At 46.6% G+C, this 15,467-nt stretch overlaps 1 protein-coding gene across 1 annotated transcript in view; it reads left to right on the top strand.

Moving 5' to 3' along the window:
* The window catches only part of LOC107122293 (B-cell receptor CD22-like), a 16,048-nt gene extending 11,180 nt beyond the window's left edge, over window positions 1-4,868 (top strand). Inside the window, exons 4-6 of the mRNA XM_015425343.1 lie at window positions 928-987; window positions 1,661-1,807; window positions 4,633-4,868. Of these exons, the coding sequence (XP_015280829.1) occupies window positions 928-987; window positions 1,661-1,807; window positions 4,633-4,763 (338 nt within the window). The 3' untranslated portion in view covers window positions 4,764-4,868. The remainder of the gene's footprint in view (window positions 1-927; window positions 988-1,660; window positions 1,808-4,632) is intronic.
* Window positions 4,869-15,467: the final 10,599 nt, after the last annotated feature.

Consider the following 15,467-nt stretch of genomic DNA (forward strand, 5'->3'; position numbering starts at 1 on the left):
CTTTAGACACCTATACTATACGTCTCTAGTTCCAGCTCCTGCCAACCTAGCAGTTCGAAAGCAAGAAATTGCAAGTAGATAAATAGGTACCACTTTGGTGGGAAGGTAACAGAGTTCCGTGCGCCTTGGTGTTTAGTCATGCTGGTCACATGACCACGGAAACGTCTTTGGACAGCGCTGGCTCTTCGGCTTTGAAACGGAGATGAGCACCTGCACCGCAACCCTAGAGTCAGACTCGACTGGCTTTCGAGCAAGGGAACCTTTACCTTTTACTATACGTCTACTTTGTGAGCAGTCACTAAGTGAAGCAAGCAAGGTCTAGCATTTGGTTCAAACCAGTAATATGTGTCTGTAACTTGAATGCCCACATAGCTTCCAGCTGTAAAAGTTTCTTTCCACCTGGTTAAATGGACGAGACTCAAACTTTTCCAAAAGTCTGAAAAAGCCATAGCTCTGGTCGAAGACAGACAGACTTCTCTTGGGCTGGGGATCACCAGGGAGCTCTTATTTCCTGAGCAGCCTCCATCAAAGCTGCATTCCATGACATATTGGCAAAGGTCTAAAGTCACAGGTGTTCTCTCGGGCACGTAGCTTGATCTCTTTGCAATGACCCATATAGCTTCCAGCTGTAAAAGTTTCTTTCCACCTGGTTAAATGGACGAGACTCAAACTTTTCCAAAAGTCTGAAAAAGCCATAGCTCTGGTCGAAGACAGCCAGACTTCTCTTGGGCTGGGGATCACCAGGGAGCTCTTATTTCCTGAGCAGCCTCCATCAAAGCTGCATTCCATGACATATTGGCAAAGGTCTAAAGTCACAGGTGTTCTCTCGGGCACGTAGCTTGATCTCTTTGCAATGAAAAGGTTCTTAAAGGAAGGGGGCAGAATGGAGAATGAAATGTTTCGAAAGGTTTCTGTCTTTGTTCCTAGCTCACCTGGACTACCCATCAGCCACTGCTGCTCCTGAACCCGAACCCACAACAGAGAGTGGTAAGTCTATCAATGTATATGGAACGGAGTGAGTTAGAGAACTAGATGTGGAATAACTTAGGGTCATAGGGCTGCTAATACTCCATGTGGGGAAATTCCTGGAGATTTGGGGTGGGTGGAGCCTAGGGACGGCGGGGTTTGGGGAGGGATCTCAGCTGGGTGTGATGCCATTGCACGCCACCCCCCAAAGCAGCCATTCTCTCCAGGGGAACTGATCTCTGTGGTCTGTTGAGCAGCTGGGATTCTGGGTGGTTTCCAGGCCCCATCTGGAGGTTGGCAACCCTATACTGGGGCATGGAGTAGCTAGAGCTTGAAGGAGCAGCTACAGGAAGTGACTCAGCAGAGAAGTGGGGAGAGAGAGAGAGAGATCTAAAGAGTTCAGGACTTATTGAATGGGTAAGATTATTTAATGAAGATTTTTCCTTATCACTTCTTTGTGAGTTAACAACTACCCACTTGAAACAGAGGTTAGGAAATATGTGTCTGAGGGTGTTTTATTCTGTGATTTCGACACTGGGACGTCTTGGTGGGTATGTGAGCTAATACGTGTTTCTGTCTTCCTTTGTAGGTTAGGAAATATGTGTCTGAGGGTATTTTATTCTGTGATTTCGACTCTGGGGCATCTTGGTGGGTATGTGAGCTACCTAATACGTGTTTCTGTCTTCCTTTGCAGAAGGAACACAGTCTTCTCTATCTGAACCGCCCCCTTCACGGGTCCCCATCTCTCCTCTCCCATCTTCTCAGACACCCCATGATGGCAGAACCCTGTGGGAGGAATTCAGTTTCCTCAGTGAAGCGCGGAACCAGCCTGCAAAGGCCCGTAAGTGTTACCTGTATAGCAGACACCAACTTTGCTTCAGTGCTTTAGAAGGTTCAGGTTGCTTCACATCTGTTGTCTCAGTAATCATTGTCATAATCCTGTAGAACAGGTCTGTATCGGGCCTGCCATTTATCAAGCTGAGGTAGGGAATTACCACCCCCAATTTCTCACCCCTGAGATACTTAGGAGTTGGAGAAAAAATGGCCGCCACGTAGTGATGCTCTAGGGATTTCTCTAGGGTTGCCAAATCCCCCAGTTTGGCAGGGGTCCCCTGTGTGAGATACTTAGGAGTTGGAGAAAAAAATGGCCGCCACGTAGTGATGGTCTAGGAATTTCTCTAGGGTTGCCAAATCCCCCAGTTTGGCAGGGGTCCCCTGTTTTTGGGGGGGTTCTATGTGCTGCCAGCCAGATGACCGGCAGGGGAAGCTCCGCCCCCAAGCCCCAACACCCTCTTGAGAGAGAGGAGGGAGAGGGGTGGCTGCGGGCCACACACCTGATCTCCATTTGGAGATCGGGTGCACAGGAAACGCTAGCTCCCTCCACTTAAAGGGGCCCCTTTAAGTGCAGGGAGCTGGCGTTTCCCTGCGCACCGATCTCCGCTCAAGATCAGGCATGCGGAGAAATGCCGGCTCCCTGCACTGAAAGGGACTGCAAGGCCTGGCAACTCAGTGTGGAAGATGACCTGTCCCTCGCCCTTGCCTCCAGCCTCTGGGCCCTTGGTGCCTTCATAGGGCAGCCGGTGGGAAAGAAACCAGACCACGGCTGGTGCCTCGGTAGCAGGTCAGGGTGGTGGGCACCAAGAGCAGGCCACTTCCTCCTGCCCCTCCGCTCCACCCTCTAGGCTGACCAAACTCATTTATTCCAGGCAGGGAAACCCTCTGCCTCTGGCCGGCCCAGCCCCCAGGCACTGCCTGGCCCACAGCTGCCTGTGGCCACCCCTCTCCCTTCCCTCCTGCTTGGTGGCAGCAGCAGCTCCTTACCTTGCCGGGTCTTCCTGCTTCCAGCTGTGGCTGAGCAGGAGGGGGAGGGAGAGGGAGAGGGTCCTTGAGATGCTGGCTGCATAAGCAGGAAGACCTGGAGAGGCCGCCCGGCCCCCTCCCTCCTGTGTGAAACCAAGGTCCCCCTGCCCACATCAGGAAGGGGTTGGGCACATCTGTGGGGGGCATAGCCCCCTCACCCATGCTTAGCTATGGGCCTGCTAGGGGGTCACCCAGAAGTGATGGGTCTGCTAGAGGGTTACCCAGAGGTGACACAGCGTCCCCCTCAAACCTGCTGTCTTCAGTCACTGCCCACCCAAGTCTCCCTGCATTTTTCAAGGCAGTGCCAGGCACCCTGGTAGGTATTATCATTGCAAATATTATTATTATAAGCAAAGGGAGAATGGAAGGAATGGAAGGCAGTGTAATGTAGCCTGATCTTGTCACATTTTGGAAGTTAAGCAGGGTCGGTATTTGGATGGGAGACCAGCAAGGAAGACTGTAAAGAGGAAGGGAATGGCACAGAAGCTCTGATTCTCATTTGTCTTGAAATCCCTTTGCCGGGGTTGCCATAAGTCGGTTGTCACTTGGTGGCATTTATTTTTGTATGAGGAACGGGGGCAGGGGGAGAAGTCATTGGGAAATTACCCCTCAATCCTAATACTGCTGTATTCTATGAGCCTTTAGAGCAGGATAATGCCCAGCTGCATTTATCTACTGTGTTTATGGAAGATGTGCCATTGGAACCAGGGACCTTCTGGTTCCTGGTTAACCCCTGAGTCTCTCAGCAACTATGTGTCAGCTATGCTGCCATGATAGTTCAGAAGGCCAAAGGCTTCCCTTTTCTGTTAATTACTGCTGCATTCCTTCTGTGCTTCATCTGTGCAGTAACATTGTTATCTCTAAGTTGCGCAGGTGGTGTAGTGTCTGAAGCTTTGGGAAAACCGTGGGAGCGATATCGGTTCCCAGCTTCTGTTCTAACGGTCTGGGGCTCCTTCTCCCGCGCAGGGGAATATGGCTAATTGGCCTATGGAAGGGGTGTGTGCATATGAATGCCCTATATCCCATTATGCTTGTAGGGGTGACACCATTCTTAACAGGGCTTCTGTTAAAGAATCTATAGCTCTTCAATAAAGTATAGCCTTTCTGATAAGCGTGTACTCCGTTGTTGGCTGTGGAACCTGACACTATGTTGTCCTCAGCAGATTGTGCCTGGGAGAGATGTCACAACCATGCAAATAGCTGCAACTTCCTTGATTGGCTAGAAGAGTGGAAGGCGGGAGCGGCCAAAAGCCCAGCCAACCAGCTCATCCAATCATAAACCAAATGGTTGACAAATTTGCTGCCCCTTAATAACAAATCTATGACTGGCTGCCTCAACCTGCCTAAAATTATGGCCAGGCCTGGCTGGGCATGACTTGAAAAGCCACACTATGTATAATTCTGGTACTGTGTGGTCAGATCTACTGATACGTGCCTGGCCTTAAAAAGCAGCAAGTGGGGGCAATTTGGATCAGGGGCAAAGCACTGGGGCAGCAGTGAGGGGAGGTTAATTCTTTCCTCTGCATTAGTTCCCAGGTTAAAATATCTCACACTTGAGCTGTTATGGATCCAGGCGTGTGGGGGGGGGGCAGGGGGAGGACATGGATTCGTATTATACCATTCTTTTTTGTGGAAGGGTTATCAGGAGATGAAAGACATTACACCTGGGAAACTTGCAAGAAGGTGCCAATCCAGATGCTTCCTAAGCTTGGAGCCCACCTTAGAAAGTTTGATTATGGTACTCCTGTGCAAAGTGTCATTTGGCTCTGAATATCCCCATTTCTTTTTCTTTTTCTCTCTCTTCAGATACCCAGTTTATCCATAGCTGCAAAGAGTTAACATCTGCAGTGGTCCACCTCACGGAACAGTTTCAGAAAGCATTGCTTCAGATACGGCAGAGGACTTGCACGGTTCCCAGAGAGATAAAGAAGCCGTAGAGGAGAAAGCCAGATTTCAACCCCCTTCCTCATTAGTTTTGATTCTTTGGCATGGTTGCCCATTCTTGTTTCAGGGAGGACTTCTCGTTGACACCAAAGTTTTAGGGGGGAGGAAATTCATCCATTAAAAATAATGTATTTTTCAAAAATCAAATAGTCATTGATTCTGTGAGGCTACCAATTATTTGATGGGCAGCAAGGTTTCAGCAAAGAATGATTATTCAAATCACTTGGAAGAAATTATTCCTCCCCCACCCCCATGGAGTGGTGCTCTGCTGAACAAAAGATGACCTTGCATAATAACACATGTGAATAGGCACCCAAGATACACAGACATTCCAAGAAGAAGAAGAAGAGATTGGATTTATACCCCGCCCTTCACTTGGAATCTCAGAGCAGCTTACAAACTCCTTTCCCTTCCCCTCCCCACAACAGACACCCTGTGAGGTGGGTGGGGCTGAGAGAACTCTGACACAAACTGCTCTTTTTCAAGGACAGCTGTGCCAGAGCTTGTGACTGACCCAAGGTCACATCATCAGGTGTAAGTGGAGGAGGGGGGAATCAAACCCGGTTCTCCCAGATTAGAGTCCACGCACTTAACCACTACACCGAACTGGCTCTGCTCATAATGTGTATGTTCTAGGGAGCAACAACGTGAACATGCCCTAGAGCAGTGGTTCTCAAACTTTTTGCCATGGTGACCCTCCAGTCCAAATTTACTCAGCATGGTTACCCACCAGTCCAAATGTGCTTGGCACGGTGACCCACTTAAAAAATTAAAGCATGCACAAAGCAATAAAACAGGACAAGTTTGAGGCCCACTTTCATGAGCATGGGGACAGACTTCTGCATTGGGACCCACAAGCTGGAAAAGCCTACCCTAGAGAAATTCTGAATATGGTCAGACAGTGCAATTTTATAATGATAATAGAAGACGAAAACAAGTGTAGTTAACAGACTCAACAATTACAACTTGCCAAAAAGCTGAAGAACATGTAATAGAGAATGATGTATACAAAGCAGCTACAATGAAAAAGTACAAAATGTAAACAGTGGAGAACTGGAATGTGCTACAATGTATAAACAATGGAGAACTACTAAAAAATTCGACATTGTGTCTGGATGTTTGATAACAACGTTTCAAAGTTCATCCTTCATCAGCGTGTTGTATAATAAAATACATAACTTATTAAGAACATTACACCTTACTGAGCCCTTTGACTTCAATGGATGCTAAAGGGTGTAATTTTGTTTAGGGTCTCCCTGTAAATGATTCAGGGCTCCGGTCACATGGGCTGGAAAATGCGAGGGGGAAGCGTGGCTGTTTGCCCTGGAACAAAATAATACGTGGTTGCGCAATCAGACGTCCCATCGAGGTCCCGTCGAGGTTCTGTGGTTAGGGGGGAGGTGCCGATCACACGACCACGGCGGCGCGGCGTGATCACAGCAGAAATGGCTAGGTGCCGCTGCCGTGGCAAACGGGGTTGTGTATTTTTTTAAACCGCAGTGTGCGCATGCGCCGTTGGGTGCTTGTGCGCATTCTCTGGAGACTTGGAAAAAAATCCCCTTTTCGCGATGGGACATGGGTGGGCGCCAGATGCCACAAACTACCACCGGAAACACGATCAGACGCCCGCCCTTGCCCCACGGTTTCCGGAAACTAGTACCTCAGAGGTACTAGTTTTTTACAGCACATCTTCGGTGGGAAGCCTCGGGTTAGCCATGGGAGCTCTATGCTTTCCAGATGTTGTGGTGAGATCGCGCCCGGAAAATCCGCCTATCTTCCGTCTCTGTAGCGTGGCTAATGCTCCGTGTGACCGCAGCCCAGGAAGGTTAAAGAGAAAAGAAGGCACTAATTCACCTAAGTAAAATAAAATAGAAAATAATGTCAATCGTTTTAGCTTACCTCTCCCTATGACTCCAGGTTTTGATCCAGTTCTGGCATAAACTGTCCTGCCACATTACTTTAGAGAATCCTGGGCAGACATATTTGCAAGTTTCATGAGCATAATGAAAATGCAGATCTTGCACAAGTAAAGTCAGTCACATTATAACTCTGTCAGCCACTAGATGGCGGAACAGGTTTGAACCATTCTGCTTAGGAACGGCCAGAAGACGACTAATGGGTGTGCCCATCACTAACCCTGTCCTTGCCTTGCTGAAAGGAAGTGATGCAAATCTGGAAAAGTCTGGTGCTGGCTCTGGAAAGCCAGAGGCTTTGGGGTGGACAAACTGCCATGTATTGAGCGGCTCCCAGCAGGGTGGCTGGGGAAGTAAAGGGGGGGGGAATGCCTCCCTGATCAGTCTTCCCTTCCCCAGCCAGTGTTCCCCTCCTTGGGTAGGCTTGAGGTTTGGGGGGAAGCAGAGAAAGAAAGCAACTTTAAATGTGTTCTCAAAGGACCTCCGAGTCAACTTGGAGAAGACATTTGGCTCTTTAAATCCCGTTTCCATGCCGGCAGGCATGGGGGCATTGGGGTGTGTGTGTGTTTGGAGAGCATATTTAAAGTTGCTTTCTTTTCATCCTCCCCCATATATTTGCTTTCTTTTCACCTTTCTCTCTCTCTTTCTTCCTCTTTCTTTGTCTCTCTCTCTTCCTTTATTCCTTCCCCTCCCTCATCTATTTGCTTTCTTTGTCTCTCTCTCTCTCCCATCCTCCCTCCCCCTCCCTCCATCTATTTGCTTTCTTTGTTTCTGTTTCATTGTCTCCTTCTTTCCACCTCTTTCATTCTTTCCACCTTTCCCTCCCTCCCCCCTCCCCATCTATTTGCTTTCTTTCTTTCTCTTTCTCTCTCTCTCTCCCCCCTCCGTCCCTCCCACATCTATTTGTTTTCTTTCCACCTTTCTTTCTCTTTTTCTCCCTTCCTTCTTCTCCCTTCCTTCCTTGCCCCTCCTTCACCTGGAAGTTGGCCATCCTACTTTCACTGAACTCTGTGATCCACAGCTTCTGTCTGCCACAACCCCTGCCTTGGGCTAACATCACATTGAAGCATTTGCATCTGATGCAGTGCACTGTGACTCTTGGAAACTTCTACCCTGGGAATCTTGTTGATCTGCTGGTCCAGAATCTTGTTTTTCTGCTGAAAACCTGATTCCTGTAATAGATTGGCCAACCACTGAAAGGCAATCCGAAAAAGAGAATTTTGCTTGAAGACATAGATTCCTGATGCCAGTAACTGCAGTTCCCCTCCCCTCCTAAATATAGTTAAATATAGAAAAAGGAGAACAGTCTCTAGCTCTGCTGACTTAGACTTATATTTACTTAAAGTGTCAGTTTCAATAGTTTCATTTCCAAACTGTGAGCAGTACCATCAAAACCATCTTCGGGACATCAGCGTTCACAGGTAAAAGTAAGTCTCCCCAATTCTGGGTGGGTTGTCTTTTCTGTTCCCAATTCTTTTCTATATTGTTTATTTAATTATTTAAGTTATACCCCGCCCTCTCCGCAAAAGCAGGCTCAGGGCGGCTTACGCAGTTTGATACGTAGGCCCCTGACACACGGGGGGAAATTGATGCGGGCAAAGTGCTGCTTTTGAAAGCCGCACCAAAAGAGACACATGGCGGCAGGATCACAGAGATCCCGTGAGCTGCCGCACAGTTGCTCCCCGGCATGATCAGATGCCGGGGAGAAAGCCACGGCTGCGCATGTGTGCGCATGTGCAGTTCAGCTGGGAGCCTCGATTGCTCCGGAAGACAGGCGCTCCGGCGCTCCGACAGCTGCGCTTGATGTGGCGTTTCCATTAAGTCCTGCTCTGTAGGTGTATTTTTTGTACAGCGGATTTTCGGCCTGAAGGGCCGGATCAGGGACGGGTGTGTGCCGCTTCCCAGATGTTGCAGTGAGATCGCGCCCGTTTGCTGCACCCCTGATCCGTCCCTCTCCCAGGCCAAAACTTTTCGTGTGACTAGGGCCATAAATAACAATTAAAAACCACATAAAATAATCTAAAAACAGTTCAATTATAAACTATTCAGTGTCATAGAGTGCTGGCAACATAGTTAATTGCTTAACGATGGTGTACTGTATGAGTGCATACAAATGTCTAACGCAATATTCTGCTCCATGATCTTCCTGATATGAGTGACGGCACAGGCTGTAGAGTCAGAAGTAACAAAAATATCACACTTTCAGAATTGCTTTATTGCCTCTCTGTTAGGAAATACTCTGCATTGCAGGTACTTCCTTCTGGATCCCCAGCTTTCATGAGAGGAAGTAAGTGTCTAGTCCTGATGATCACAGCAAAACAAAGGAACAAACGAACTAAAACCTGTGGGGAAATGGTAGTAAAGTCCTGCAAGGGTCTGATGAAGCCACAGAAGAGGACAGTTGAGATTCCAAGATCATATGCAGACCATCACAGGGATTCCTGAGAATTTCGCTATTCTTTTAAAATCCAGCTGCAAGAAGGGGAAGAACTGGGTATGTTTTGACATCTGTTCTGTGCAAAAATACTTGCATCTCAAGGAAGATCTGGTGCTTTCAATCTTAGTGCGTACATTCCTTAGGACAGTGCTGCAGGAGTGAGCTAGCCTATTCCTTTCCCTATACCCAGGATCCTGGCATTTTGGGAATCTGGGGAGATATGTTGTTAGGGAAAACCTCCATCCCCAGCCTTTCCAAACCCCCAAAGAATGTGTAGAACAAGCATATGTTCTGGTCCTGAGCTTTGAGCTGTCTGTCCCCATAATGCAAAAAAACTGCACCAGGTCCTCTTGGGTGGGGGCAGGAGAATGAGTTCAATGAGAAGCCAACCTCGTGGCAGAATGATCCAGCAGGTCCTGTTCTACGATGCCCTTCATGGTTTTACCAACACTTGGAGAGGCTTTTATCTCTCCAGTAAACCACCACCACCACCACCTGACCTTTGCAGGAATTGCCCATCAGGAGAGTTTCTAAGTTCTGAGGCCTTTCCTCTGTGTTTCCCACTGCCCAACGCTTGGTCACCAGAGGGACAGTTTACTGCCTTCTGCAGCCCTGGAGGAATAGCCACTTGCCAACTTCCTGCCTTCCCCCGGTGCTCCTTTTAGAATAGTGTGTCTAAGACGGTGGAGGTCTATGTGGTACAGAGAACCACTACTAGCATTCAAAGTTATAAAGTATTTCTTAAAGAGAAGACGTTCACAAGCATATTTTTAGCACAGCACCAGAATGAGCAAGGGATTCAAAATAAATGGGTAAAACACAACTCCTCTGTCCCTCTCTCTCTATGTGCCTTATCAGATGTAAACAGAATATCTTTTCTGTGCAAAATACCTGCATTCTAAGGAAGATCTGGTGCTGCCAATCCCATATAGCATAGTGATCCAAAGGTCCAGTTGATACATTCCTTAGCACAGTGCTGCAGGATTGGTTGGTACATTGTCATATAAGAGTAAGCTGGCCTATTCCTTTCCCTAAACCAAGGCATTTTTGGAATCTGGGGATATTTGGTGTTAGGAAAAGCCTCCATGCACAGAAAACAAAACGACAGTCTGGGTCTTTGTGACAAGGGACCAAGTGGTAGGTTGTTGCTCACTTTTATGGGCCCATTTCCTTGCTCCTCCTACCATTTGGTGAGGATCTCAGTAGTGATAAAAACAAGGTGAATGAGAGACAGAAATAATCAACTTTTCTTTCCTCAGGTTTGTCCCCTTCTGGAGCTCGCCATGAAGAAATTGGTGTGGCTTCTCTTCCTTCCGGGTAATGATTTGTGTCAGTGGTATGAAATGTGTCTCTCTTTGGTTTGTGGGAAGAGTAGGAAAGATGGATCAAACAAGACAGTACTGTATGTCTCATGGGGCAACAAACTGAAAATTTCCCTGGCAGTGTATAATAGGAGTTACGCTCAAGCAAATGTGTAGTCTCTCAGGCTATACATGCCAGTAATCTGGGAAGGATTTGAAATAAAAAATCTAAACGTTTAAGTCTTTGTTCTGTTATGGCCATCTAGAGACTGCCTTAGTGAGTCTCTGATAAGGAGGGGAGGGGATTGGCTAGCCACTGTGTCCTCCTCATTCTCGTTATTGAGAGGAACCTTTCCCCCATTTTATCTCCCATGGACTCTCCCACTCCAGTTGTGGTTTGCCTGATATTTAAATAAGCTGAGCAGAGTTAATGAAAACCCCCAAACCCAATGAGATATGCTGGTCTTTTGCTTGACCTGTTTGTTGCTATGCCCATGACATCACTGCAGAGTTGCGATGAGGCAGTTGCTCAGTTCCTTCAGGAGAACTAATCTTCAAATCCTACTAATATTATAATTCCGGAAGAAGTCCAGGATTCACCAGGAGGTGGGTAGCTTTATCCCAACTTTAAATAAGATGGAACAGACATACAAAGAACTCCCCCCCCCCAACCCAGTTAAGGTATCTAGGTCTTTTGCCTGGCATGTCTGTCTTGCTGTTTCCATGACAACTACTCCACTACAGGGCTGGGATGATAGTGCTGATCTGATGGCACCTCCCTTGTCCTAGCCAGACATGCCTTGTTATCATGCACCTGAGGTCAAGGTTCCAGACAAGATGGTAGTGCTTAAAACTTCCTTGGGGGCTCTCTGGGTTCTAAATGTGGGCAGCTGCACAGCCCCACCTAAAGACCAAAGGGAATAAAAAAAGAAGCAACACAGAGAGGTCAAATTTGAAAAAAAATGTTGGGAAGGATTTCCTGGGGGGCTAGCCACAATCCCATACTGGATTCATCCCCTTGTGTCCATTTTAATTTCCCACCTTCTCCACTTCACTGGGGTTCCCAGCAGAAAACAACAACAATAGAAATACAAACTAAGGTTGAGGGGACGGAACCCAAGACTGACTTAAAAAACAAAAGCATGGCACATATACTGAGCTAAAATGTGACAGGTGCAAGAAGGTTTCTTTTAAAAAGTGAAGAAGAACCAAGTTTATTTTGAAAAAACACACAACTTGAGACAAATATTAACACTCTAATGAAATGAGCCCTGAAAACCTAACTCTTCCCTCCATCTACTCTCACATCTCCTTTTCTGCTCCTAACTCCTACTGCACAGTTCCTATTGGATTCAGAGCACTGCTTTCATTGGCTGCCTTGTCCTTTGGGGCACCTTTCTTAGCAGTGCCTGTCACAGATGGATACAGGCTAGGGTCCAAAGAGGCACTCCAAGAAAGATCCGAGTCTTTTATGAGCCTACATGGGTGTTTGACTTACTGTTTCAGAGACACTGACAACTCCAACTCAAACCAAAGCAAAAACTGTTTGGGAAACTTCTCCAGCTTGGAAAATAGTTGGCAGTGGATCATGAAGGGATGCTAAGTCCAAAGTTCACTCCTTAGTTGAATGGAACCAGCTCCTCAGGGTTCTTTGGTTCCAGCTATTTCTATGTGATATCAGAATGGAGGTAACATTTGAGGGGCTTGGTTTCCTTTAGAAGAGAGAGCAATGGAGACTTATGGTGTCTGTAAGATTTAGTTCTAAGGGAACACGGGAAGCTGACCAAATTCTGCCTTGTGTTTCTTCCATTTCAGGTTTCCTTTGCAATCCAAACCCACTGAAGATAAACCCTGATTCCCTGGTTACCTGGGAAGGATCCTGTGCAGTGATTCCCTGCCAGATCAATCGATATAATGGTGCTCTTCTCAGAGACATATCCCTGCATTGGTATTTTCAGCCTTTTTATGATACAAACCATTCAGACTATTCTGCCAACTTACTATACGAGATCTCTGCAAAATCAAGGAAATGCAGTACCCAATCACAGTCTGCTTTTGCAGGTCGGTTGAAGTTTGTAGGGAATGTCCAGAATAATTTAGAGAAGAAAACCTGCAGTTTGAAGATTTCTCAAGCCCGGACAGAGGACAGTGGCATCTACGGGGCAAGGCTTTCTGCTTCATATCTTTGGCCAGTTCAGCGATCTAAGTGGTTTTTCAGTGCTACAGTTAATGTCACTGGTAAGAATTTAGTAGAGACGTTCCTCTTTCCTCTTCATCCATTACAAAACTCATCTTTTTAAGGGATCAGTGCTGTCAGATGTGAATGGGAAGTCTTCTGGACTAGCGCTAGGGGAGTGGTGCTAAGACAGAAACACTTTCTCAATCCTGGCATGGGAAAATGGCACTTCCCTTATGAGCACCTAAGCAGAGTGTGACATCTTCCTGGTTGGGAGAAAAGAGGCAAATTAGGGGCACCTAATAATTTTGTTTCTCCATCATACTGAAAACTATCAGAGTCCTGGAAGACTGCAATTGTTGGTTTAATCAGGGTTCACAACACGACCACCCCCAAGTTGTGCCAGCAGGGAGTGTTGGTGCAGCCCATTCATGTCTCTCACCCATACCCCTCTTACACCGAAGTTCCCTCTGCCCCCTTGCCTCCTGCTTCCCCATGCTAACCTCTATCCCATCCTCAGAACAATCTGTCTTCCATTCCCATCATCAGCAGAACACCTTTGGGTTTCCTACCTGCTTTTCTTCTCTGGGATTGGCTGCCTCATAGGTGCATCACCTCACCTGTAATTGAAACTATAGTTTTGAAGGAACTGGCAGCAGTGCAGGAATCTCTCTAGGGGATCAATGTTGGTGGGCACCAGAGTGGCATCTTTGACCATGCCTGGGCCCCATGTTGATGCCTCGTGAAGAAGGGTCAACACTTTGTCCAACCAGCACTGCTGGGAGCCCTCTCACCCAAGGGGGCTGGTGGCAGAATATGACCACCCCCAGGACCATGGCAAAGAGACATTCTTCTAAATCCATGTACTTCAATGGACTTTGAAGGGTCTAATTCTGCTTACGATGGCACTGAAAGTCCCTATCCTAACAGGTGTCACATGTGAAATCATGTGGGTTGGGGCTGAATGTTGTGGGCCTAGCTGCTGATTTTTTTAAAAATATGTAGCCGAAGCTTCTGTGTCCATGTAGAATCCAGCAGAAGAAGCCACACATTTCTACAAGGACATATTTTGAGATTTCCCCCTAACCATAACTTGGGCATGTTCCAATTTATTTTCTGGATGTAGAGTCACCTCCAGTTCCTAAGATGGACATCAGCCCTGGAGATATCCGAGAAGGGTGGACGAGAGTGACCTGCTCTGTACCGTACCATTGCCCTGAGGAACCACTAAGACTGATTATCAGTAGCTTAGGAGGGACTCGTTTGTCTTCACAAAGAATGACTATCAGTAGTGGAGTGATCCAAACAGTCGTGGATTTGCAAATGACCTGGGAGGACCATAGGAAGTCTCTCGTCTGCTCCCTGAGAAGATGGAATGGGTTAGAAATATCCAAGAGCACCATGCAACTGGATGTGAAATGTGAGTTTTGTGTACGGAGGATGGATCTGGGCATGGTGAGTGAGGAGAGACCCTGAAAAGAAAATATTGCTGGACCTGAACAAAGAATATACCTAACCTGATCAGCCACAACTGTGAAAACTGGGTGCAGTAGGGTGTCATAGAACAACAAAGATGTTTTAAATTTAATTTAAACACAAGGTACTTTGTTGCGATAGCAAATATGGCTGTAGGTATTAAAAAAAGAAAGGATATATTCTTGGAAATCTCTTGTTCTGGTCATCTTGAGTATCAACATAACCTCAGCATACAGAATGTATTAACTTGTTTCTGTTTCCAAAGTCTCAGTTGTACTGAAAGGGAATTTAAATCAGGGAGTTTAGGCCTAAACCCAGAGGATTTCCCTTTGTTCTGTGATAGCACAATCAAATTTTAATCAAGATGGGCTAAAACGGTTTACTCACCATTTCACTCAAAAGGGAAAGGGGGGGGAGAGGAGAAAGTTGAAAGAGATGTACTATACTTCAATGCAACATATCCTGGGGGGATGTATGCAGTGCCCCGAAAATACATGAATGCATCCACTGCATTAGAAGGCCCTTACAGCTAGATGGTAACAGCTGAGTTTTTGTGATAGGCTCTGTTGGTAATTTTCTTTTGTGGCCATGCTGTGTAACTCCTACGGATGGATATCATCTCTATCAGTTACATGAGTGGCTAACCTACTATTTCCTTCCTTCTCCTGTTCTACCCCCTTTCACTCAGTGTTCTTCTCTTGGTCCTGCTACAACCAAACTAAAGCTATGAAGAGCAGAATGGACTTTTTTAAAAAAAATATGGGGAGTTCTTTTTCTTTCTTTCTTTTTTTTAAAGACAGCTTTCCCCAACATTTCTGGAAACGAGTGATTGCCATTGTTTTCAGCAATGGATTGAATTTTACTAACAAAAATGGAAATGGATTTTTGTTATTTGATTCCTTAATATCGGAGTGCACATCTCAGGTCCTGCCCCCTCCCTGCCTTGATTGTTGAGGGACAGTCAGGTTCAGAAGAGGTACTTGACCATCAGGCAGTTCATATTGATCAAATTTCATGTAATACCATTTACTCAGATACTACCTTCCGAACAAAAGAAGGCACGTGCGGGCACCAAATTTCAAATCAAAATATTTGGTAGTCTCAGCCAGGAAGAGATCAGGCTGGTGCTTCAAATTGTTTTAAAAGGATAGGGGCACAAGGGGGCACAAGATTATCTCCAAGTGGCATGCAGATTTTGCATGCGAATGTTTGTAAAGGAGTGCAGTATATAACAGGAGAATTGAGTTGGTTCTATAGTCATGCATGACCACAGAGGGTGTCAGTGAGTTGTATGCAATGCCCCCCCTATGCTGTGGAGTCTTCTGAGCAAAAATTCTACTTTGTGAGCTACTGGCATTAAAAATGTGCGCGAGCGATTTGGCTACAGCATAAAT

This window comes from Gekko japonicus, unplaced genomic scaffold, assembly GCF_001447785.1.
Source record: "Gekko japonicus isolate JY-2015 unplaced genomic scaffold, Gekko_japonicus_V1.1 scaffold4338, whole genome shotgun sequence".
NCBI lineage: Eukaryota > Metazoa > Chordata > Lepidosauria > Squamata > Gekkonidae > Gekko > Gekko japonicus.